Consider the following 26,600-nt stretch of genomic DNA (forward strand, 5'->3'; position numbering starts at 1 on the left):
CATCAAGAAAGGAAAATAATATATCCACCCCTTTTTTGCTTGTCCTTAATTTCCTAAAAATGATATCATTTCCGCCCCCATTTGTTTGAATATACCAGGCAATACAAACAAAAGGGCTGGAAATGCTGGAAAGGGTGTGGAAATATCATTTCCCCACAATAACACCTCTCCCATTTTAGTGCAGGAAAGAGTGAGAGGTGAAGAAATTATCGTTATGAAAGTACTCTCTGCATTTCATCTTAGGTTGGTCCATATCTAGTACATCGAGCTTATATGACAGTATGTGGAAGATGAAGATAAGAGCAAGCGGGGTGTAATGGGCTATTGTGGACCACAATAACAGATAAAGAAAAGGTCTTACCCAGAGATTTTATATGATGGGTGGCTGTGAAAACACTTGAAGTCTAAAAAAGTAGGCACGGCCCACTCCATATGATGATCCAAACTGTTCATCTGTTTAGGCACAAGGTAAAGAGGTTGTGCCCCAAAAATCATTTTCATAGGATGATCCTAACCCCCCGATCTGAAGAAGATTCCATAAATGATTTTTGGGGCACTCCATATTCAGATCAGAGAGTCAGGATCATCCTATGGAAATGATTTTTGGGGCACAATCTATTTACGCTGTGCCCAAACAGATGAACGGTTTGGATCATCATATGGAGTGGGCCGTACCTACTTTTTTAGACTTCACGTGTTTTCACGGCCATCCATCTTATAAATTCTGGTCTTACTCATATCACCATGGTGGGCTACATCACTATATCAACATGGGTGGCTTTATCAAAGTCCTTTCATGCCTTCCAATCTTACAACATGTGAAACGCAGAGGTCCTTTTAGTCGTAGCAATTGATCTTGACGTTACAGTCTGCAGGTCGTATGTACTAACAGTTAATGCTCGGCCGTGTAGGATGTGGATATTACTAGGGCTGCAACTCGAGCCGGGTTTTACCCGACCCGCATCGACCCGACCCGAAAATAGCCTGGGTCGGGTTCAGGTTTCATGGGTTTCGGGTCGAGCCGAGTTCAGCATTCAAAAGCCCGCATGAATCTCGGGTCGAGCCGGGTTTGAAGGGGCCCGACCCGACCCGACCCAAGTTACATAAGTTATAGTATGTACATTTTTTTCTATTGTTAGTTAAAAGTTAAAGGGATAATTACAATTACACCCCCTCTAGTTTCTGACACATCCACTTCCACCCCTATAGTTTAAAACGTGACAAATACACCCTTGTAGTTTCAATTTGTTTAAGGTAGGCCCCCTCAGCTGAAGGTTCGTCCATAGATTGAAGGGTTAGGATGATCCAATGGAGCTGATTTTTTGGGCACACTCTATCTATGTCAGGACCCATCAAATGAACGCTTTGGATCATCCAAACAATGTGGGCCGACATTATTTGGATGATTTTTTGGTAGTGTTTGGATTCAGGTAGGGGCCCACATTATTTGGATGATCCAAAGCGTTCATTTGATGGGTCCTGACATAGATATGGTGTGCCCAAAAAATCAGCTCCATCGGATCATCCTAACCCTTCAATCTATGGACGAACATTCAGCTGAGGGGGCAAACCTTAAACAAATTGAAACTACAGGGGTGTATTTGTCACGTTTTAAACTATAGGGGTGGAAGTGGATGTGTCAGAAACTAGACGGGGTGTAAATGTAATTATCCCAAAGTTAAAAGTGAAAACCCACGCACCCACTGTTACTGTATGTGAGTGTAATTTCTGCTTCTATGAGTTGAGTTGATTCAAGTGTTTGATTCAGCATTGTTTGATTGTAATTACAACATTGTTTGATTACAGCATTGTTTGATTCAAGTGTGATGTGAGTGTAATTACATCATTGTTTGATTCAAGTGTAATGTGAGTGTAAAATCTGCTTCTATGAGTTGAGTTGCCTTGCCAAACAAGAATTTTCCTTAAAAATTTGCGTCAACGTGAAAAAACCCGACCCAACCCGAACCGACCCGAGATTTATCATGGGTAGGGCCGGGTTTGGGAATCGTGGGTTTTCCGAAAAAAAACCCGACCCGACCCGACCCGACCCGAGATATTTCTCGGGTAGGGTTGGGTTCTCCAAAACCCGACCTGCCCGACCCGAGTTGCAGCCCTAGATATTACCATGACTTCTACCTAAATATCAATTTTTTCTTATGATAATGTGATGTCATTCAATATAGAATAAATAAATGATTTTGAGGATTTTTTGGAAAATTAAGGATATTTTACTCTTGAAAATGTAAGATTGGAACCGTACGCATTTATTTCTTACTAATAAAATTTTGGGGTAGCTCTTCACTTGAAAGGTTGAGGATTCAAGGCTTGGAGTGTCCCAATGCATTCTCATCGTAGTACAAGGTCTATATTAATTGTGAGCATGATTTCTATTTCGGGATGCATTTCAGTCCTCACCGAAACCGAAACCGAAATCTCAGCTGAATTTTTAAAATTTTGGCCGAAACCGGCCGAAATCAATTTAACAGCTATTTTATCTGGCAGAGAATTCCAATCGAATTTACCAAAATTTCGGCCAAAATTTTGGAATAATATTAAATAGTCATCTAAATAGTTATAGAAATCAAGATTTTTGGGTGAAATCCCTTGAATTTCGGATGAAATTTTGGGATATGACCGAAACCCGAAATTTCGGACTGAAATTCTGAAATTCAAAACCATGGTTGTGAGGCAGCATGACTTACAACTTTACTGTACTAATAAGCATGCGAGATGCATATGAGTCTCTGTCTCTCTAAATATATATATGTTGAAGTATGAATGATCAAATAAAACACCAGCTATAACAGCTTAAGCTTTTGGAGCAATTGTTTGTTTCACATGGTATTATTGCCTCCCCGCAGGGTTCAAAACCCAACAGCTCCTTGATATTAAAACAAACCACGTTTGCGGCCAAGGGCCACATGTGCCATGTGTATGGCCAACCCAAAAACGAGAGACCACACATGAGGGGTAGTGTTGAAGTATGATTGAATAAAACACAACTCTAACAACTTAAGCTTTTTGAGTAATTTGTTGTTTCCCAACACACGTGTACGCCAATACACGCACATAAACGGCACACGCAATGTGCCAACATGAGAATTATTAGTTAGAAATAAAAATTTACATTTATATAGAAAGTTTTTATTTAAAAGGTTTTATGTAAACCAAGGAATCATCGACCATGCAAGTTTTTTCGTTACACACGCGAGGGGAGATTATATTTCCTTCTCCTTCTTTCACCATTTATATTTCCTCCTAAGAGAAAAAGTCATTTTCAGTAAAAGCCAAACAAAAGGAGTGGATAATATTTTTAAATGAGTTCTAAACGAAGGGCGCCCTTGCAAAAAAGGGATGAAAGGGTGCCCTCATTGGTTGTAAATCACCAGAGTGCATTAAATGGGCTGAAAAGTCAACAAACATTAAATGCACTCTGGTGATTTATAACCAATGAGGGCTCCTTTTAATCCCAATTTTGCTAGGGCGCCCTTCAGTTTAGAACCCTTCTTATTTTTAATGGGATTTGCTAGCGTCCATCGCAAAAGGAATTTTGTTGCATGTGAGAGTTTTCAGCAGATTTGTGTTCATTCATGAGGTGGCAGTACTGACATGCAACAGACCATCTGCGAAATGCCTTTTGCGGTGGACACTAGCAAATCCCATTTTTAATATGTATAAAAGGATTTGATACCAATTTCACGGAAAGCCATTTCACAGCTGACTTTTGTATGAGAGAACAGCCACATATATGGGATTTGCTAGGCCATTTAGCGGAAAGCCATTTTGAGGCTGACTTGTGCATGAGAGAACAATGAATTAAATGAATAAGACAAACTCTAAAAAGTGAGTCCACGCGGTGGCATTGTTTTAAAACTGTGGCCGAAGAAAATCCTAGTCTACTCGGCACAACGTGGTCGAATACTCAGTTGACGCGTTCATAATTCGGGAGAGTCAAAAGGAGTTTTTAATGGCTTGTTGGACAAAACGCGGAACGTGACTAAGGTAGAAGGGGGTCGACTCGGGGGGCATGTGACTGTTCTCTAGTACAAAAGTCAGGTACGCGTGAAATCGAAATTGCCTAGCAAATCCCTACATATGTATATAAGATATTTAACAGCTACAGAGAATCATTCTCATTTACGATGTATTTAATGGCTACTGGAAAGTTACTTTTATAAGGTTATATAAATAACGTTGGTGTTGCTATGGCGATCCAGGCTTTCCTATTTTATCTACTATGGATATATCCCCACAAGCTCTTAATGCTCTTAGGACACTATTTCTTTTTGTTCATAAAACAGCCAGAATGTTATGTCCGGCAAAAGACAACTACTTCCTACTCATTGTTAGCAGCAAATAACCTTCTTAATAAAGTCACCTCTCTCAAAGGCCCTGTTTTAAGACCCTACATTGAAGAACCAACTGTCTATCCTTCAATGAAGAAATGTGAGGAGCTTAATGGAATGAAATAGATGGGCCCCACCAAAAAGAGTCCTATTGAAATCATTTAGTGGGTGAGACTGACAAATCTTTGAGAAAGTGGAATAGTGGCTTTTCTCCTTTGGCAGTGACTTGGATGTTGAAATTTCAATAGAAGATTATGAGACTTGAATTTGGTAGGGGCACCCAAAAAGAAATGGTGGGCGACAGAATTTGCGTTGGAGGGTAGATTTTACAACCCTTTTTGCCTTTTAGTGTGGGCAAACCAAATTGATATGAAAGGGTCATGTGGAGTGTGGACATGCCGCTAGGAATGATTGTACATCATTCCTATGCTTATCTCCTAACAAGCTTTGCCTCTTCATCTTCTTTTTTCTCTCCTTTTATTTTTTTCGAATGGCAAAATAATATATTAATGAAAACTAAAGGGACAAGGGGAAACTTTGTCGATCGAGATGATCAAAGGACAACAAAGACAAGAACAAACCACCACTCTAATACAACTCAAGGGGGAAGGAAATCAAACACCTCCAATTCAATTCCGACCAAGAGCACCCTTCACTAGCTAACCTACCGACCTAGGAATTAGTCATACTCCTAACATGGTGAAATGAGATAGTGTGACCCACCACTCGGTCGGATGTTTCATCCCTCCACGGAGCAAACCTCCAAGGAGGAGATGATGAACCTTCCAACCACTTAATTACATTTGAAGAATCCTTCCTTTTATTTCTTGTATCTTTAAAATAATCTACCATCTTGGTAAGATTATGAAAACCGATTATGAGTGCTACACCGATTATTGGACTCAAATTTAAACGTAATTTTGAGTCCAACAATTGGTTTGACACTTACAATCGGTTGTCATAATCTTAGGCGAACAGTGCCTAACGTAATTGCAAAAACCACCTGCAAGGGTGTCCCCATTGGACCATCTCACCAAAATGCATTTAGAATGGCATGGAAAAATGAAAAACTAAAGGAATAATAAATGCACTTTGGTGAGATAATCCAATGGGCACTCTTCCCGAAAACCATTAAAATGGGATTTTCTAGGGAATTTCGCAGAAAGGCATATATATAAATAAAGAAGGGGGTGCCAATATTAAACATGGGTGTGCGGGTATCATTCTCCCCCTCCCTCTACTAGACTACTATTTAGCTATATTAATCCAAGGTACAAGAACTGCTACTCTCTTAGTCTAACGATTCTTCAGGGGACACACATTACAACAATTCAGTTGTCTCTCTAGGGTTAGCTGGGCCTCGGGGCCTCAATAGGTTCCCCTAGATGTATAGGGAATTGATATATTAGCCACCAGTTCTTCCCCCAGCCACCTCTCTAGTATTATGAGAACTCTTTTTACACTAAAAGGGGTGGCCCACGGTAAGAAAGGCGGTGAAGATACAGACCACATGGATATCTTGGTGGGGCCCATCGCCATGTAAAGACAATTGAGTGCGTGGAAAAATGCACGGGAAAAAGTTGAGGTTGAGGTTGGAAAGGGTACTTTGGTCATTCTGTCCAATTTGAGAAATTCTCGTGATTTTAATGTGTATTTTTGCAAGAGAAAACAAGAATGTTTTGGACGAAATATCGTCAGCAAAATGGTCTCAAAAGTTTCGGTTTTTAATCTTTGTGTTTCTTTGTTGGGAAAAATACACTTAGACCCATGTGGTTTCTGACACATTCAACTTAACCCCTAAAGTTTAAAAAGTTACAAGTAGACCCCATGTACTTTCATTGGGTTTTTTTAACTGGACGGAACTGACGGTGTGGGGGAAAACACCAAAATGCCCTCGTCTTCCCCAACTGAAAATTAAGGTTTTCATACTTGAAAACTAAAAATTGGGGTTTGATTCAAATCCTTGTTGATTTATCAAGATAAACCCTCCATTTAGGAGTTTTATTTGTCTTCATTCACATCATTATAATGATTTGCAGAAAAACCCTAATGTTTTAGGGCTTTATTTTTTATTTTTATCAAAGCTTTTTTCTTGAAATGTGGGTTTGATGTAGCCATGGGATGGGGTTTGATTGTCTGTGGTAGAGGTGACAGCGGTGGCCGGAGATGACGACGGCTGCCAAAGGTGGCGACGAAGGCGGTGGCTGGAGGGGCGACGACAGCGGTGGGAAATGACGTAACCCTAATCCCTCTACAAATGAGGGTATTTCTGTCCTCAAAATATTAACTATAGTTAGTTTAGTCTTTCCGTCCGGTTAAACTGACGGACAGTTGACGGAGGGGGTGTACCAGTTACGTTTTGAAACCACGGGAGGTCTACTTGTAACTTTTTAGACTTCAGGGGTTAAGTTGAACGTGTCAGAAACCACAGGGGGTCTAAGTGTTTTTTTCCCTTCTTTCTCTGAAATATCTTACAAAATATAGCACTTAAAGTGCCTAAGCTTGGAGGGTGGGGCCATTTCATTGGATGGTCCAAACAGTTCATTTCTTGGGTCAAAATGTAAATAGGTTGTACCTTGAAAATCATTTTCATAGGATGATCCCAACCCTCCGATCTGTAAAGGGACTACACATTATAAAAAAAAAAAAACCTCTATATGTCGGAGGGCTAGAATCATACTATGGAGACATTTATGAATTACAGCTTATTTACGGTTGTGGCCCAACAAATGAAAGGCTTGAATCATCTTATGAAGGTACAACATATTTAATGAACGGCTTGGATATATGAAGGTACATAATGCTTACATTGTGGCCCATCAAATGAATGGCTTCGATCATCCTATGAAGTAGGCTGGGCCCGCTGTACTTTTGAAAAATAAGAGGCTTGACGCTCCCACCCGACCCGACCCGATTTTATGGTAAAAGCTCAAGGCGAATTCCCAAAAATAGACCCAAGTTGCACCCTAGACCATCAGATGAAGGGTCAGATTGTCTTACACATGGCGGTACCCATAATCCAAATGGGGAAGATGCTATGTCCGTACAACCTTGCTCCTCTTCAAGAAACGTAGCTTAAAAGCACATATTCTTAGCTTCTCTCATGGGTGCAGAACATTCCAAAGTGGCACATATTCTTAGCTTCTCATGGGAGCAGAACACTTCATTGGCTCATCTTCTCTTGCAACTCTCAGAACTCAAAAAAGACACATCAATTTCCTCTCTTTCCTTTCTACGATCTCAACTTTTAAGCTTCTAAAATCACCCAAACAAACCTTTAAAAAGACTTACCATCAAAGCTACTTAAGATGGCTTTAGTTTCCCCCAAATAATCTAGATTTCGATAGACATCTGTAAGACCTTCTAGAACCTTCTACGACCCCTTCGATCAACAAGACAAACAATAATCATCCTAATGCTTAAAACCCAGAAGGAGTTAAGCTTGCAAAATGCCTTCCTAAAATGGCTTGTAGTGAACATTTCATCTACTTCTATTCATAGCATATCTTGAAGACATCATAATTTTAGATTGTGCTTAAAGGCATAATGTGTTTTATATTAAAGTTCACAGTCTATGAATAATGTGTTTTATATTTTACAAAAGAAGGAAGAGATTGAAGATGATGTTAACCATAGAATAATAGCAGGTTGGTTAAAGTGGAAGCTTGCCTCAAGAGTTCTATGCGACCGTAAAATCTCTATCATGCTATATGGCTCAGAATGTTAGGCCACCAAGAAGTAGCATGTGCATAAGATGAGTGTAGCGGAGATGCAAATGCTTAGATAGATGTGCATCCACACAAGGTTAAATAGAATTAAAAAAGAGGACATTTGTAAAAAGGTGGGGGTGGCACCAATTGAGGAGAAGATGAGAGAGCACCGCTTAAGATGGTCTGGACATATCCAACACAGGCCTTTGGATGCTCCGGTAAGAAGAGGCGACTCGTGCCAAATTGATGGAGGTAAAAGAGGTAGGAGCAGACTGAAAACAACTTGGGTATAAAGAGTAAGTAAATACTTGATAGCTAGGAACATAACAAAGAACATGACCTTGGATAGGATAGAATGGAAGAAAATGATCCACGTATAAGAACCCAACTAGAGCTAGGATTAGAGACGGATAGATTCCTTTCACATTCTTCATGAAATTTTTCTAAAGGATTCATTTAGCCGACCCCAACTAGTTTGGGACAAAGGCTTTGTTGAGTTGAGTCCATGAATAAACTATATGAAAAATTGTTGAGATGAAGAGTGTCATGAATCTTATGTACAGTTTAATTTATTGAAAATGCACAAAAAAGAGGCTAAGATTTATGCCCACTTGTTTTGATAGATCCCTCTATTTTATGTTTCTTCATTGGCTTGAACAACCAATTAGAAATTATCTCAAATCATAATGAACTAACTCATTGAAGGAAATTATTTCATCTCTAATTCAGCCTTTAGAACATTGTTAATGTAGCTTACCTTCAGAGATTCAGCACGCCAAGGCCGACTTCTTTCCTAGCACATTTTCCCTTATCGATAGACAATATCAAGTTGATGCAGATTAATCACGAAACAAACCACATCCCTAGAAAACTCCCTACCATTACATCATTTAATAATACGACTGGAAACTCACACAAGGTTCATTAGCAACTCTTCAATTAAAGGTAAGCTATAGATGACATTACTAGCAACTCAAATCAACCACAAAAATATGGTAAATGTCCACTAGGAGAATCAAATCAATCATCGTTGTCGTTCCCAAGGACAATACGATCGCCAATTGCATCTGGAAACAATCCATGGCCCAACCCAACCCAAACCCAAACTAGCAATAGATGATAAAATTGAGGGAAATACCTTAGTCTACAACAGTGAAATGAATGCAGCTGTACCATTCAATTTGAAAGAGAATTGTCATGGATTGCATGCACAAAAAGGTCAGTCAAGGAGGAAAACAAAGAGTGTTGCCAAGAAACTAAAACTGCTCAAACAAATGGAGTGGTTAACCTAGAACAATGAAAATAAAATCAGTAAATGAGATGCAAGATCCAGCGTTATGAGTTTAGCCTGTTTGTGCCTACATGACTAGGTTTATGAACCCAATTTAGAAGATCAGAGCTGAACTTTTTCATGTAACTTTGGATTATTGGTAATCTTTGGTCAATGTGATCTTTTGGGCAGTCGCCATCAATGGCGGTACCTGCGGGATGAGGGGTCTGGTTCAATTGTACATGACTGTCCTGTACAGAATTTTGATGAAGAAAGCATATTGTAGTACATATGATTTTGCATATTTTCTTTTTACGCATCTAATTGTAAGACATCAATCAAATTGTAAAGCACAGTCAATCGATGAATGCAACTTATCTTTGTTTCTTCTTCCTTCTCCCTGGCTTCCCATCCATTCTACAGAATAAGCATTGCTAATTTATTTTTTTTGAATGGTAATATTGAATTTCATTAAATGAAACGAAACGGGGACCGAGAAGGACCCAGAATGTACGAGAGAGAGAGAGAGAGGACCAGAGATCCCAGAAAAACAAAAATACAAAACAGCTAAGGGGGAAGATAGTCGAAGAGCTCGACTCTCTCCCGAACAACTCCATCTCTAGCAAGTTTGTCAGCCTCTCCGTTCACTGAGCGCCTTATATGGGAGAATGAAATTGAGGCGGATCGAATTCTATACTTAATTTCATCAAATAAAGAAGCAAACCTCCAAGGTGCAATGAGAGAGCCTCTAAGCCATCTGATGACATTGAGGGAGCCTTTAAGCATTGCTAATTTTGTTATACTTTATTTTGAAAGAGTTCTCTCTTTCTCTTTCTCTCTCTCTCTCTCTCTCTCTCTCTCTCTCTCTCTCTCTCTCTCTCTTTTGAATGATGCTAATTTTGCTCTACTTAGTTTAATTAAACAATAAAAAGGCATTTTAGTCTTTTAAAGAGCTTTAATTAAGAAAAACATTGTGCTATAATTGAAAAGATAAGTTGTTAAACAGATGGAATAGCCTTTTATGTTACTACATTACTTTATGTCATATGATATCAGTTCCGAAAGTGCATATCCTTTTCTAACAATATATCGAAAGTGAAAATGTATCTTTAGACACCATTTTCCTTTGCTTCTTGAGATATTGGAACGTTGGCTGTGAGGGTGGGGGTGTTTGGGGGTGAGTCCAAGTATCAGAAAATTGTGCAAAAAGAAAAATTAAAAAACACAAACAAAGAGAAAAAAAATCGCCCATCCTCACTAGTCCATCAATTTTTTTCGAGCTTCTAGGACGGAGGCGAGATAAGTCTTGGAATAGTTCAGGAGAAAACAATGAAATATTGTAAAATCGAGTTAAAATTGTCCAAATGTATACTAACTCTTAAATTACCAAATCTTTAAAAAAAAAACTAAAAAAACAAACAAACAATAGTATAAAAATCAAGGAGCAAAAGCCAATTAAGGAGTGGAGGAGGATGGCAAGATTGTTCAAGAAGTCCTGGAAGAAGCTTGAGCAGAATTATGGAATGTGGTCATTTAGAAATTTGGTTTCTACGCTCTGTGCTGCTGGCGGGAGAATGTCTGCATTCTCTGCGGCAAATAGGTGTGGTTTGTCTGTATTCTCTACTGCAAATAGGTGTGAATGATATTGATATATTGCGGTGCGCCGGGCATGGATCTGGGTAGTCGTGAACCTTGTGTTTTTAATGTTTTGCCAGCATGCTGAACTGTTGGAAATAAGCTGCACGCTCCACACTGGATAATTTTTGAATCTGCACGTGTGGGGAGATTGGACACCAGATCTTTCACTCCTTGGTAGATGGGTTGTGCTTATGTATGTGTGTTATCACAATGGTATTAATCAGTTTTTTGGAGTTTTGTGTTGGGGGAGCATATAGACAGGGTATAAATGTAGGAAATGGTAAAGTGCTGTTGCATGGGCGACGCCTTGTCTCCAATGATGTAGTTCAGTTGGTGATGTTTCAGTAAAATTTCGTTATCTTCCAAAAAAAAAAGCCCATTAAAGAGGGAGACTTGAAGCTGGGTGGAAAATTCCATAAATACTTGGCAACTTAATTAACTCATTTGATCGAGAAAATTTACAGCATAGATAGAGAATTCAGGAGCTGGAGATACAGACCTTTCAGTAGACTTCTGCATGAGAGACTGGGGGCCTCTTACAAAGAAACTTTGGGAGTCATCTTCCAAATCATCAGAAATATTTGCTGAGAACTCCTTTGGCCTACCCATTAAATGGAACTCAGAAAAATGGTTACCCCAAATGTCGTAAGTAAACTCTCTCCTTCCCCCAGTATCCTCTGTCTCGGTCCTTTTTCCCTCAATGACTTTGGATCCCGGCGCCCGAGCATGCGGGGCAATAGCAGTTGGAGACGAAAAAAGCGGTGTGCCCACATAACTAGGCGCACGCCTACATGGAAAAGTAGCAGAAGGCAATAGAACAGACTTGCCTATAACTTGTTTGGGTACAGAAGGCCAACTATGATCATATGATTTGGTGGAAACCTTTGGTTCTAGTATTCTCGTATCGTTAACAGCTTCAAAAACATGCTCCTCGTGACTCTGGTTTATTTTTCTAGTGAATGAATGGTCATGAGAGTCAACAGATTGCTGGATATCGGGAGATAAAGGTGTTCGTTTAGGTATGAAGGACGTGAGGGGGGACAAGGGCGAGGAGGGAGTAGAGTTCCCACTCTGACTACTTGAAGCTTCGAGTTTTCCTGTTAGTGCTGCTCTTCTCTTTCTTCTTTTGCCTCTTTCTTTTTCAATCCTCACTGTGAGGTTCCCTGTTTGTGGTGCTTCTGATATAATAGAGTTCTCAGCTACTGTCATCGGCTTCATTTTTGAAGAGGATGGTGATGGGGACAGTTGGGTTTTCTTTTGATGATCCGAGACATAATGAATCCGGTCATGGTTATCCCGCGCTTGTTTCACATGTTGAGTAGTAATATCCAATTCCTGAACACTGCTTTGACGATCAGAATATCTAGCGGGAAAATCCAGCTCTGCGTTCTCAACTTCCCTGACTGACCTGAACATACAACTACGATATTCAACTACAGAATAAAAAAAAAAGAAGAAAGAAAACTGTGAAACAACCAATTATTCCAAAGCTTAAGCTGTTAGAGACGGTATTATTTAATCATTTATACTCCGACACGCCCCCTCACGTGTGGCCCCTCTTTTGGGTTGGCCGTACACGTGGATTTTTAATATCAAGGAGTTGTTGGGTCCAAGATACTCTGGTGGTGAGAGGGAATAAGGTCCCTGTGCCATGAGGTGTAAGGTTCAAGATTGGTATAGACAATTGAGAACTCAAAAAGGAGTTGTTGGGTTTTGAACCCAGGACCTGCCATGAGGTAATAGCTCTGAAACCATGCGAAATAACCATTTACTTCAAAAGCTTAAGATGATAGAGATAGTATTATTTGATCATTTATACTTCAACAAAAAACACAGACAAAAATAACCTGGTGTTTCTTGGGTTACGATGAGGACGACAAGTCTTTCCCGCACTGTTGCTAGTGGCAATGGAATTTTTATCACTCTTGAACAAATGGTCCTGAGCACCATATGTCATCGGTTGGGGTAAGATGCTTATGCAGAAGAACGCCAGAGACGTTACAAGAGCAGCAAATACGACCACCTTAACGAGTTTCCACATAAGAATCCCTAAAATTGGTTTCTTACAGAGTCTGAGCATGTAGGCGGGAAGGCTTGTTGTCATAGGAAACACAAAAATTCCAGTCACCAAGGAAAGTTCGAGGTCTCTGTGAACCACGGCAGTGCAAAAATCACTTTGATATGAAATCAAAAGCTTCATTGATTCTCCTGGTGCAAGAGAAAAACCCGTGCACTCGTGTATCGTAAACCCATCCTTCCCACACGCAGTTCCCGAAACTTCGATTCTTCTCACCTCTAGAGGTAGGTCTCCTGTATTTTTTGCATATAACTCTTTTGACAATGGTTGGAGAAAGTCAGTGCTTTCCATGTAAAATAATGGCTCTGGTGTGGATATGTTGAGAGAAGTTGGCGTGCCGGGGCTGAATTCAAGGCTCTGAACAGGCTCAGACCCCTCAAGCAGGACCAAGGAAAGTGACCCACCCAATCCCCGTAAAGGCAAACACTCTACACCAGAAAGATTATTTCTAATGAGAACCGTGCTTCTCCATACACATCGATTTGACGGATGAAATATAATCGGCCCAAAAAGAGCTCTTCCATAAGGTTGGACAAAGGCATCTGTTACCGCTGTCTCTGCTAATGAGAACCCATCACTGATTTTCATAGAATCATTATGAACAAAACTACTCAACAAGGGTTGCTTTAAGGACTCATCAACATCCCCACATTGATCAATGACTGCCCCAGAGTTCAGTACAAGCTGCATAATGACGGGGTTATGACTTGGGTTGTTCACAGAGATCCATTTAGAACAATGAGTTCCAACCTGGACCGTTGAGAAAAGTATCTCATGCTCTTCAAGTACAGACATGCCACTTATGGTGCCCTGAGATCTCCAGTTTCTCAAAATCAGCTCATCTGCTGCTTCAATCTCTGAGACCTTCCACTGAAAGTTAACAGAAATGTTCATAATGGATGTCAATAACACCAAATCATTTAACACGAAAAATAGAAAATAGAAAAGGCAAGAGTAACATAATATCTAAATCAGGTCCCAGCCAAGTATAAGCAAGGTTTTAACTGATGGTTTCTGTGTCGGTTTCGGCTGAAATCATGTTAAATTTCAGAAAATATTTCGGTATTTTACAAGATTTCGGTGCAAATTTTGGTGGAAATCTTGTAAATTTCGGCGAAATTTCGGATTTCGGAGAAATTTCGCCGGAATTCGGATTTAGATACTTCCGATGTCAGTCCTGGCAGAAATTTCAAACCATGGTTATAAAGATGTAGGTGTGACAGATTGGTAAAAGTTTCAATAACAACAAACATTGAGAAGAGCCCTGCAAAGAATCAAAAGCATCACTATATAAATCTTCTAGAGGGTACATGGCTGATTCCTCTGATTCTTCATTTGTCGGAACAAATGAAGAATCACAGAGGCTTACAAAATAAAGAAAAAAAGAAAAATGAATCACAAAAATCAGTATGAAGGAAACACAACAATGTGTGCCATCATCAAAATTCTTCAACTTACAAACCAGGATGAAAATAAGAATACCTTGACTGGTGATTGTGATTGAATATTGCCGCCTAAAGATCCAGTTCTTGTATTGGCAGACTTTTCATTCCCGTGTTGAGCTTCCAATCCAATATATGAATTTCCAGACACGGAAAAATCTGAATAAGGTTGAGGTCTTGAACAAGTGGGGACAATATCTTGGCAAGGAATCTCGATCTGTGGACTGCTTAAATCATCTGTCACTATAAGAAGCTTACAGTTTGGAGTTATACTTGGAATCTCAGGTGGGCTATCCTGTGAATCATCTGGCGGAGTATAAATGACTTCAGCTATGTATGTAGTAGTCCCAGGGAAGAGTATTAACCCTTCCATGTATCTGACCTGGAAAAGCTTCACACTTTCTGTATCTTCAATAATTTTGACCACCCTTAGAAAATATGAAGCATCATTTCTTAGAGAGACGGCAACAACCATTGAGTCCTTACCATCACATCTAACAATAGACTCGAGGAACACGGAAACTGAACCCCTATAAGAGCTGTGTGCTACCCTACCATGCACCTCTGCCTCAAGAGGAACTATAATGGTTTCAATCATATCTCGTGAAGGACTCTGCAACTGCAAGCAGAAAGCACCAAAAAATTTTCCTTCAATGCTAGAGAGGAAATTAATTTCTAAGATAGTTTCAGTGCTTTGAGGCTCAACTTCCCACTGCCTATCCGGCCTTATCCCAATTAGTGGCAAACCCAGTTGACCACTCTTAACATTCCACCACTCCTTATCATTCGGTAACGAATTAAGTTCATCAGAACTCTGAGATACATCCAATCTACAAACAGCTTGAGCAAAGTTGGATGATTTTTCAGATGAAACTGAGATCCATGCCGTTATTTCCTCAACATAGAGGATGTCATCAAAAGGATTGTGCAAAGACAAATTTTTGCTCATCTTCCCATTTGACAAAACACTCAGGCCTACCAGAGGTTGTATTCCATAAGGGGACTCTATGGCCAACCCACTAGCACGAATAAGAAAACCCCCTAAGCTCGTTTGCACAACCAGATGAGCTGATGATGAACCCAGCCACCTTGGTAAGAAAATAAAGGCAATTGAAGTAGCCTCACCAGGTGCCAGAGTGATCTCATCAAAGTCATATTCATAGAACTGTGGGTCAGTACTCGATGGTTTATAGATATATAACATACTGTCATTGCATGTGTTGACCACAGTTAAAGAAGCCAACGAAGGGACAAATAGATGACTTAGTCCCCAATCCAATAAAGGAGGGTTTATCGACACGTGAGGTGACGAAAAACCATCACGAAGGGTTGTTGTAATTGTTTTGTCCATTGAAACATTTGGAAGGGAAGGTCCTTTACAATCAACATTCTCCCTCTGAGGAGACACCTCGTCGTGAAGCTCCCTTTGAGGGCTCAAAGAACACGAGATTCTTCTTCCATTTAATAACATAAATGTTGCATGGGCTGCTGACCAGCTCGAGTTAAATTCATCGTTATTATTCAGGACTGATCCTTCAGATGATGTATGAGCATCGGAGTCTTCAGGTATTTCTAAAATGGCTACATTGGGACTATCTTCTTCCGCCACGTAACCAGGCAATGTTGATGGAAAGCAAAAAGAATCATAGTCAGTACAGGCATACTTAAGCCGGGAGCATCCAGGTGTTAATTGAGTGTAAACTGAGCTAGTATCACCAAGAAGTATGTCTTGAAAACCTGCATCATTGTCAATATATGGTCTGCACGCATCATTATCCAAAGGCCCCTGCATCCCATCCATGCATGGAACCAAATAGTTCCTTGTGGAACACGGCCCACATGGCCCACACACAACCTGATGTAACAGGATACATGCTAGGACCAGAAGTAGATGAAAACCTTTGGATGGCCACAAGCATTTCCTGGAAGTAATGAAAATCAAATTAGCAGGGACTAGACTATGTCAAGAAAGTAAAAACATAATTTTTTCTAAAAATATGCAGTGGAAATTAGCTGCTGCTGGCTAGAGAGAACCTGCAAAATATGAAATGCCAATACTTCGAATGAGAAGAATCAGAATCCACATAGATGCCAATTTCCCATGATGACTACTTTAAGAAATGCGATGAAGAACAAGAAAATTATAGGCATAAGTCAGGTGGGGCCCAAACGTCACTAAAGATAATAGAAACGGGTCATAGGGCACACGTGAATGTTAGAAGCCTAGTAACTACATAAACTGTCATAGCTGAAGTACTGCATAAAAAAGTTACATGACACCCTCCATTTGAGGGAAAAACAAAGAGGCAAAACTAAAACAACTGAAATAGATAAGACATTCAGACTGCAAGTCAATATCTACATGAATAAATATTCGTATGTATATCCTGAACGATTCTACTATTAGCACCATAATAATCTCTGGTTCTACAATAGTTACGCATAACAGCCTTTAAAGAACACATGTTTTCTTGAAGAGAACAGGTTCAATTACTCAGAGCACAAATATGTAAATTATGTTAGGAATGATAATTATGAAAGAGGAACCTGGATTTCATAATCTTTAGGCCATGTCAACAGCAGTAACACTAATCAATTCATGCGTGTAAATCACACAACATATGTACCTTCTGATTTATATGTTTTTTGCAAAGGAACAGAAAGTGTATCGCCTGACATAATGTTTTTACTCAGTACTAAAAGATGTGGTGCAATATAAGGATTTATGATAACTGATATGTACCTATTGCAAATACTTAAATCTATTATGATGTGTTCTATAGGATAAGGGTATCATTTAACATACTGAATCTTTTTTTTTTCTTGAATGGCAATGAATTATATTAAAAATGGAAAGGGGAACCTTGCGACCGAGATGGTCAATACAGAGAAGACAAGAAAAGAAACAAACCCCCCTAGGGTGAACAAACACAGTAGGAATCCATCAAGGAGGAAGATAATCAAACATCTCCAAACTCTCCTTAGAAACCACTACCCCAGCTTGCCTATATGCATTGCTATTTGCCGACCTTCTGACATTCTAAAAAGAAACAGTTGAACCCATCAATCCGTCCTAAATCTCTTCAAAGGAGCAAAATCTCCCACTACCATACATCCATCTAATGGTATTAAGAGAATCTCCCTCGACTATCAATCTATCCACGCTGTCGTCGATGATCCTCATGTCCTAGAGAACTGCTCTAACCTCTGCCCATTCAAAACCAATGGGACCTGAGAATGCCCATCTGGTCTCTCCCTCCTCATCTCTAAGCAATCCTCCCACCTCAGCAGGGCCCGAGTTACCCATGCTATAAAGGGCGGCCCAGTGCACGGGGCTCCTGCCACTGCGGGGTCTGGGGAGGACTATATGTATGCAGCCTTACCCCTGCTTCGCAAGAGAGGCTGTTTCCGTGACTTGAACCCGCGACCACCTGGTCACAATGGAGCAACCCATGCTATACCCATCAAAATTAAGCTTGAGCCAACCAGGATCCAGCGGCATCCAACTAGGAATAATTGGATCCTCTCTTTCTGATGCATAGCAAATCTCCTTCCAACCTCTATTGAGATCAGAGCTAGAATAGAATTTGAAAGTGGAGAGAGCCCTAACCCAAGATATAACAATTGATATGATCTCGGTAAATGTGAAAAGAGGGCCTTTTGATCGGTTTTTGAAGAGCCTTGCATTCCTCTCCAAATAATCCATGCGACACCAAATCTCCCTAGCAAAAGAACAATGAAGAAAGAGGTGATCAACTGATTCACCATTCCTAACATTCCCAAGGATTTTTCCTTTCTTGTGTCATGGCACCATTAACCAATCCCCCAAAAGATCAATAAGCTTGTAGGAGAACACCCAATACATGTCAAATCTACACAAGATGTTTCTCTATACCTCCCAGGCCAATCTGCAGTAGATGAAATATATGGCCCACTCACTCCCCTGCATCAAGACAAAGAGCACAATGGTCAATGATCAACATCTGGCGATTGTAGAGGTGATCTACGATTTGTATCTTGTCAGGGAACATAGTCCATCTGAAACGATGGCTGCTTTTATTTTAGTTCGTAAGCAATTAGACATGCGAGGCTGAATCTGCATCAGTGTGATTGCTTCAACTGCTGCATCGTTCACTGCATCAGTTTTAGCTTCACCCACCTATCGGGAGAGTCAACCTGCTCTAGCTTCTGCCCACCGCACTTTGCTCGCCTCCCCTATCGTTGAACTAGTTTTCACCTCCCTCTATGGCAGCAAGTTAGCTAAGATGGTAATGCTTGGGCCATTCCATCATGCATTGAAGGGCTTGTAGATTGGATGGTCTCACCTCCTTTACGGGCACGACTTGGATTGGACGGACTGAAGGGGCTGTTACTGAGAAGGACACAATACACAGAATCAGGCGGAATTCAGAAAGACACATTCTATCCGCAGGAAAAGCGAGAACTGCTTTCTCGATTGTTTCACATTCTCTGCGTATCTCCTTCTTACTCCATTTAATCACTTTCAGAGAAATGGCGCTCCTCTGGTCATATGCTTAACACACTCGATGAAAGGCTGCTAGGACCACTGACTCCCCTGCATCAAGACAAGGAGCACAATGGTCAATGATCAACATCTGGCGATTGTACAGGTGATCTACGATTTGTATCTTGCCAGGGAACGTAGTCCATCTGAATGCTCATATCATGGGCAGCGCTGGAAAGCTCCACACTTTGACTAGTCGCGAAGGCATGGGACAAGGTACAATATGATGGTAGAATGATATGACAGTGAAGTCCCCAAAAGAGCTCTAGATCCAAACCCTATTATCTTCACCTGACTTCTTGATGTAGTAGTTCTCAAGCCTCCCAAGAAACCTGGCCACTTTGGGTACCTTCTGAATTTCAACTTCTAGGATATCAAGTCCTCGTTCCACCCAAAACATTGGTTTACACATGCGTCCTTATTCTCAGCCACTACGAACAGGTCAGAGAAAGACTCCTTCAAAGCTGCCTCATCGCACCGGTTATCATGCCATAACCTGATTCTTTCTGAGAAAGATTAGATTACATTGTCAAACTGGCAAGCTGGAGCATTTTTTCAAAATGTAACAACATCTTATTGCCAAAAAAGTAATGATACATCCAAATGACAACATATCAGCTCCCATGAGAGCATCTAAACAAAATAGCACAGAAATGTCCATAATAAAGCCCATAGAGATCCCTATTGAGCCTCCATCATCAAGACGAAACCAGTGTCATTGTGGAATGGAATTTGTCCTCCCTCTTCATCCCTTCTTTAGCCATTTTGTCGCTAACTCGCTTGCAGACCGTAATTCATGAAGAATTTCTGGTTCAACTTTGTGACAAAGATCCAGGATTTAAGCAATCAAATCAGTGAGTTTCAAAGGTCTGGCTACTTTTCTAGTCGTCCATGAGATGACGTTGGATGAATCACCTTCAATGATTAGGTAACCACATAGAAAGGACCTAAAAATCCTGAGACTACAAAGGAGAGCTCTTGCTTCCGCCTCGTTAGAGTCATGCTCTTCTGCTGATTCAGAAAAAGACAATAGAATATGACCATCTGAGTCTCAGAAAATGTAACCTAACCCTGCACGACCCAGCTGACTTTTGGAGATCCAAACAAAGTTTAATTTAATCGAACCACATGGAGGGGTCGGCAATTAAAAATAGTTTTAACTTTCCAACCTTTTTCCCAGATAATGTTCTTCCAATTTCTAAGGATATTGCAATTGACAAGTGCCATGAGTTGTTATACTCTTGTTGTTCCTTACCCAAACAATAAGCTCAATCTTTATCTCCACCACTGTCCTTCCTAATGATTTGACTATTTTCTTTGAAAATACGCTTATTCCTCTCCTTCTGGATTTCCAATATAAGAACATATGGGACGAGGTCCCAAAGGATTTTTAACTCTTCCAAAAGGCCTTCCTCCCCAATAGAATATGATCTCTTTAATTGAGCACAGAAATAACACGAAAGCCCTTAATATTGCACCGCTTGCATGTTTGTGGTCCAAAGAGAATTGAAATCATCCATGGCCAATAAATCGAGGTTACCACCTTGCTTGTTCGGTTTTGGCTCATTCTTTTTATTAATATGTATCTTGCCATGTAAGTTTTTCATAACAGAGCACCAAAGAACAACAGAGAGAGGATGATGAATTATTAGATGATCTAATGATTCCTCATCTTTCGTGCAAAGAATGCACCAGCTAGACAGACAGATTCTTCTTTTCCTGAGCTGGTCACAAATATTTATCTTCTTTGACTCCACTATCCAAGAAAATGCCAACACCCATGGAGATTCTACCGTTCTACGGATTTCCAAATCCTAGTATAACATGAATTTCTCCCTTCCAAAATGAGCAACCTTTGGAAGAAAGAGCTAACATAGAAAGAGCCTTGAGTATCCGGTATCCAAACTCCTGCGTCAACGTCAAGACAAGAAAGATAGGATGAACAGAGGAGCCCTAAGAGGGAAGAGAAGCTAACAAGAGAAGCCCTAAGAGGGAAGAGAAGCTAACAATCTCATTATCCTTATGGTTACTCCTACGTCTAATGACCCACCACCCCTTCTCTCCATGTAATCACCAACTTTATTATTTTTATATTTTTACTTAATCAGTTCAACTCCTGATAATTTAACTATTGACCCAATTACTTAAATGTAATTGTCTCTCCCAGTAAATCTAGAATTGGAAAGTATTGATTGTCTTCAATTCTGTTCTAACCTTAAACCAACTTTTGAGGGGTTCACAAACAATTCAATTGCTATGCAACTTCTATGCCACTCCCCAGCAACTCAAATTAATAATGAACAAAGCAAGGAAAATTTTTTTGCATAATTGTGCGGTCTTCTAAGGTCTCCTCAGGCATTCCTCATCAACAAGTTCAAATAACTGAAATGAATCTTAACATTCGTAGTTGTTGAAAATGAGAGTGTTAACAAGCAATTTTTCTAAATAAGCAATACTATTTGACTCTTTTTTTTTAATAAGGCAGATTTATATAAAAAACAGAACTGAGATGGTCCTTAAGAGATACAAAGAGAAGAGAAAAAGAATTACAATAAGTCAAGGAGGAAGGTAATCAAACCACTTTAATACTATTCGACTCTTATTCCAGTTTTAACCCTCCCCATCATCAATATAAATGAAGGAGCTATATACAGAGTGGGGCCAAAACACGATGACCGCAGGGTGTGCCACATGGTCAGTCGCAGGACAAAACCAACTTGTGCATGCCGTCTATGTGTGATTGTGCATATATCGAGGATGCCTAACAAAAAGGCAGCCATAGAAGCCTAGACAGTGATATTGGCCCAGGTAATGTCTATCCAGCTATTGGTTGACCTTGGGATTAGTCTTCTGGTTAGCCATAGAAGAGGTGGCAGCATGCAAGGTTTAGATTGGTCATTAAGCTACATTGGTGACAACTAGATAGGCCTTCCGACATTTTTATATATATATTAGATAGGCCTTCCATGGAGGGGACTGAATAACATTTCTAGTCAAGACCCAAGCCTGCTCTTGACGGGGTCTATGTTAGCACACCTAAGGAGCACCCCATGTCGAGTCAAGTGCCCACCAAATTTAGGCTACTTAATCAACTGGGATTGCTAAAGCATGTCACTCAAATATCCTCTCATCTTATTGGTCTGGGCAGGTACCCTACATTTTTTTCTTGTTTGCATGGTGCACAACTTTCTATAGGATTTACTTCATAGAAAAGAATGCTATAGAATAAGATGAGTGTAGAGATGTGAATGCTTAGGTGGATGTGCAGCCACACAAGGTTAGACCGAATTAAAAATGAGGACATCCGTAAAAAGGTGGGGGTGGCACCAATTGAGGCGAAGATGAGAGAGCACCGCTTAAGATGGTTTGGGCATATTCAATGTAGGCCTTTGGATGCTCCAGTTAGAAGAAGTGACTCGTGCCAAGTTGATGGAGTAAAAAGAGGTAGGGGTAGACCGAAAACAACTTGGGTAGAAACAGTGGGGAAAGACTTGAGGGCTACGAACATAACAGAGACCATTAGCTTGGTGGAAGAAAATGATCCATGCAGACGAACCCAACTAGTGTAAGGATTAGACAGTCAACTTGAGCCGGGTAGATCCTTTCACCTTCTTCATGAAAATTTTCTAAAAGATTCATTAGCAGGCCCCAACTAGTTTGGGACAAAAGCTTAGTTGAGTTGAGTTGAGTTTATGTGTGCAAAAACTCACAGGGACCCACAAGTGAAACTAGACCCATGTCACAAGTAGGTGATTCAAGCCAAAATGCCACATGGTCATGGAAACATTTGCCATCTTAATGCCACATGGGCATAATCCAAGTCACACATTGTTACCAACATCAATTGAGGTCAGGCAATCAATCCATTGATAAGGACTAATCTAGTTAGTCAGTTTATTTGGTTTGGGCTTGCAACTTTGATCTTGTTACCTATTGACTGAACCAGGCCCATTCGGTTAGATTCACAAGATCCATTTCAGATAATTCAGTTTGATAATATTGTAAACTTTGCTTGCATATATAATATTGCACAATAAATATGCCTCCCAAATATCATCAACAACTATAGTTAGTACCTGGTTCTTATTGTTCATTACATACAATCAGTTTACATTACACTGCATGTTAATAACTTTATATATATGTGTGTGTATGTATACATAGTTTGGTATGTGATACATTTTATGGAGTTGTTTTCATTTTCCGACCTTAACTACAATATAAAAGCTACTGTCAAACAGTGTCGTTATTCTTATTAGGAGCAGCTAAGTATTTGAGTTCTATGCATACTAAGTAATGATGGTCAAATTTCAAAACAGACTCCACATCATAAAAATCAAATATATGAATGCCCCGAGACTCTTCTCTTTTCCCTGTTCTGTAGACAATTGAATTACTTGAAACCAAGCCTTGGACAAGTCATCAGAACAGTGCTTTTACCGCTTCACTAATAGACAAAAGATAACATATTATGCAACTGTTGTGGGTAAAATTCGCCACCAATTGGGAGTGGACACGTGGCACCAATTGGGAGTAGACGCATGGCACCAATCGGGAGTAGACATGTAGCACCAATCGGGAGTAGACATGTGGCGCCAATCGCAGAAGGACACATGCCCCCTCACACAAAAAAAATAAAAATAAATAAATAACCAATAGAAAGTAAGGACTCTAATCTCTCCTATAAATAGAGGCGCAATCTCCAAGGGATGGGACTCTTAACCATTTTTGCATTCAGTCAGTTCAACAGTTCTCATGAGAGAGCTCATATTACCTTGCCGGTTCTGACATAAGCATCGGAGACCCTCCCCAGAGTCCAAACTCCGAATGGTTTTCTGACAATTTGCTCATGAGTGCAGGTCACCTCCTCAGGCGTGCTTCCAGCTGGGACCCATTCAACCTTAGGCCAGATTTCAACGGCAACAGCAAATATAATCACCAACCCAATATGAAAAGGTAGAATCTAATCAGCAATTACAGACTATCTCACTGGATATCAGGGAAGTAAGGGGAATCCCCTTTAAACCTCAACTTTTTCATCTCTGATAAGAAAAGCTGACTAAGCTACTCTATAAAAGGACTCTTCAAGAAAATCTATATCTATCTCTATATAGATAGATATAGACATAGACATCAGTTATTTTAATGAACGAGAAAACCTCAACTTTCTATTTTTGATAGAATACACAGTGGTTTCACTAGCCTACTCTATAAAAAGGATTCTTCAAGAAAATCTATATCTATCTCTATATCTAAATATAGAAATCAGTTGTTTTAATGAATGAAAAAACCACAACCTTCTATTTCTGATAGAATACAAAGTAAAATGACACATACCCATTTCATAAATCTTAGTACTTCACAATCTACTCTATTAAAGAACCCTTCAAGATAATCTAACTATCTATCTATCTAAAGATTAAACAGATAGAAAACAGCTATATTAATGAATAAGCAATCAAAACCAAACAAGAAGAACAAAACCCAGATGGGGAAAAATCTAAAAATAGAAAGAGGTGATACTTATTAATAGAAAAAAATTAAATATCAGAGAACATTCAAAACGCCAAAAAAAAGGAAAACAAGCTTAGCTAGAAAAGTGGAGAAGAGATTCTAAAAGGTGGAAAGTCAAAAATACCGATGAAAATAGAAATCCCAAAGCTCTGTTATAGATTTCTTCATCATCTTTCAAACCATATGTTCTTTATCTCATTAGGGTTTCTTCATTTTCGGCCAAAAGCAGCACACAACACCTGAAGAAAAGGGAAGCGACCAAAGAGAGGTGGGTTGGGTGGAAAACGAACAAGAGCTTTTCTATAGATGTTAAAATGACTGAATTATCCCTTCCTTTTAGTTTTAATGACTAGAAATGTTTGATGGGTAGAGGCAAGAGATTGTGTGGGTAGATTTGTAATTTTGTATTTTGTGATTAGTGGGTTTGAATAAATAATTGCTGGTTTTTTAAGGGAAGTCTTGGGGTTTGAATGAGGGGTTTGAGAGAGAGAGAGAGAGTGGAGGGGAAGATCGATGAGTTTTCTTGTCTTCTTTTTAAGAGAAGGACATACAAAAGGGGGTGCGAATGTTGGAAAAGGGGGTGCGAAATATTAATTCCTTTTTAATTTTATTTAGTTTTGCTTTTTTATTTGTGCCACGCTAGTCACGAAATTATCGTATTTAATGTGGCTTAGATTCTTGTCATAAATTGCTCTTCTACTTTGGTCAATTTTGTCTCCTAAGTCCCTCTATGCTAACTTTCACCACTGTGAAATGACAATTTTGCCTCTAAGACTTCTCATTAGGGCTATGCAAGTGTCCTAGTGATGTGATAATTGGTGCATAGAAAAGTAACAGAAGGTTAGCCCATACAGGGCAGTGCTGAGAGAGAGAGAGAGAGAGGTGGGGTCGATTTAAGATATTAGGGGGTTGAATTGATTTATAACTGCCCTTTTTTGTTGAATTACATGATGGGTAAATTGGGTATTTCCCCCAGCTTAGTTAAAGTTAGCTGTGTTTGATAGTATGATCATGAAAATTGATCCAATCCGTCCAATTTTCTGCCTTGCTTCTGATGGGGCATTAGCTAGATGTTAATTTTGACTGTATGATCCTAATTGGCTCATTAAATTGTCCTAGGTGCTTCACATTGGATGTAATTGTCTATTTTTCAAGGTATTTTTTATATATTTAAGATCATTAAATCAACGGGTTGCAGATTATCCAAGGTGGGACCCACTGCTGTCGTGGTCAAGATGGACGATCAAGTTTGCCACATGAATTGGGTATTATTAGACCTGGCAAAAGCGACCTGTGCCCGCGGGTCGACCCGACCCACCGGCAAATTTGCGGGCACGGGTCTGAGTTTTAGTGACCCGTCAAAACTAACCCGCGGGTGACCCAACCCGCAAAAACACGGGTCGGGTCGGGCCAAGATGGACATGGACGATCAAGTTTGCCACATGAATTGGGTATTATGTTCCCATCGAGAACCATCTCATCTTGAATGTGAATGTTTAGCATAAATGATGTAGGTTTAATAAAAGGACGATGATGAATGGAAAAAAGGCAATTTTTTGGGGAAATAATATATTTGCCCCATTTCTTCCCCAGGCCACCCCCCTAGTGTAAAAAAAATGGTCATAAATACGCCAAAGGTAGGTTGCCCAGGGGAGAAAAGGGAATGGAATATATCACTTCCTTTTCTTTATTCCACTTGGAGGTATGTATGTGAAATCAACGGATCCAGACAAGTAATCGAGGAAGAAGTGGGGCCCCACATGTGACTTTTAGGAAGTAACTTTATTAGCATTTTCCCCATCTTATTCTTAACTCAAATAAAGATTATTATTATTATTATTATTAATTTGCAATAAATACATTTCGGAATTTAGAGATGGGCCCCAGCCCATTCATGGCATGTAGCCCAAACAGAATATGGATGTGGGCCCAGGTGTGCCCTAACAGGGAATTTAAGATTGTGCGTCCGGCACTTAACGGAAAACGTCAAATACCAGACGACAGAGATTCCATTTTGGCTTTTAGCTCTTACCTTTGAAGTTTTTTCGTCGGCATAGAGAGCCGTCAAAGAGAGCCGT

The 26,600-nt window shown here is 39.9% G+C and overlaps 1 protein-coding gene across 5 annotated transcripts; it reads right to left on the minus strand.

The window, feature by feature from the left end:
- Nucleotides 1-9,334: 9,334 nt before the first annotated feature.
- LOC143847845 (uncharacterized) lies at nt 9,335-24,990 on the minus strand. Of its 5 annotated transcripts, none has more exons than XM_077356634.1 (6): nt 24,647-24,990; nt 23,783-23,908; nt 14,524-16,405; nt 12,812-13,911; nt 11,464-12,372; nt 9,335-9,537 (listed from the first exon to the last, which is right to left on the minus strand). In XM_077356634.1, the coding sequence occupies exons 2-6, from the start codon at nt 23,857-23,859 to the stop codon at nt 9,525-9,527; spliced, it is 3,981 nt and encodes a 1,326-aa protein (XP_077212749.1). In that variant the 5' UTR covers nt 23,860-23,908; nt 24,647-24,990; the 3' UTR covers nt 9,335-9,524. The 5 variants fall into 5 exon arrangements, with proteins under 5 accessions (XP_077212749.1, XP_077212748.1, XP_077212750.1 ...); XM_077356633.1 differs by having other exon boundaries at nt 9,527-9,577; XM_077356635.1 differs by lacking the exon at nt 9,335-9,537 and adding an exon at nt 10,642-11,323 and having other exon boundaries at nt 24,647-24,989.
- Between the last annotated feature and the right edge of the window lie 1,610 nt (nt 24,991-26,600).

The sequence above is a fragment of the Tasmannia lanceolata genome, unplaced genomic scaffold (genome assembly GCF_043159265.1).
Source record: "Tasmannia lanceolata isolate RefF3 unplaced genomic scaffold, GAP_Taslan_0.1 ptg000016l, whole genome shotgun sequence".
Taxonomy (NCBI): Eukaryota; Viridiplantae; Streptophyta; class Magnoliopsida; order Canellales; family Winteraceae; genus Tasmannia; species Tasmannia lanceolata.

Bases quoted from the DNA above. Each gene is read 5' to 3' on its own strand.
- LOC143847845 (XM_077356631.1), bottom strand. From the start codon at position 23,859: ATGAGCAAATTGTCAGAAAACCATTCGGAGTTTGGACTCTGGGGAGGG. The intron at 16,406-23,782 runs GTAATATGAGCT...CATTACTTCCAG, and splicing joins CTTATGTCAGAACCGGCAAG to GAAATGCTTGTGGCCATCCA. The intron at 12,373-12,811 runs GTTATTTTTGTC...TTGTATGTTCAG, and splicing joins CGTAACCCAAGAAACACCAG to GTCAGTCAGGGAAGTTGAGA.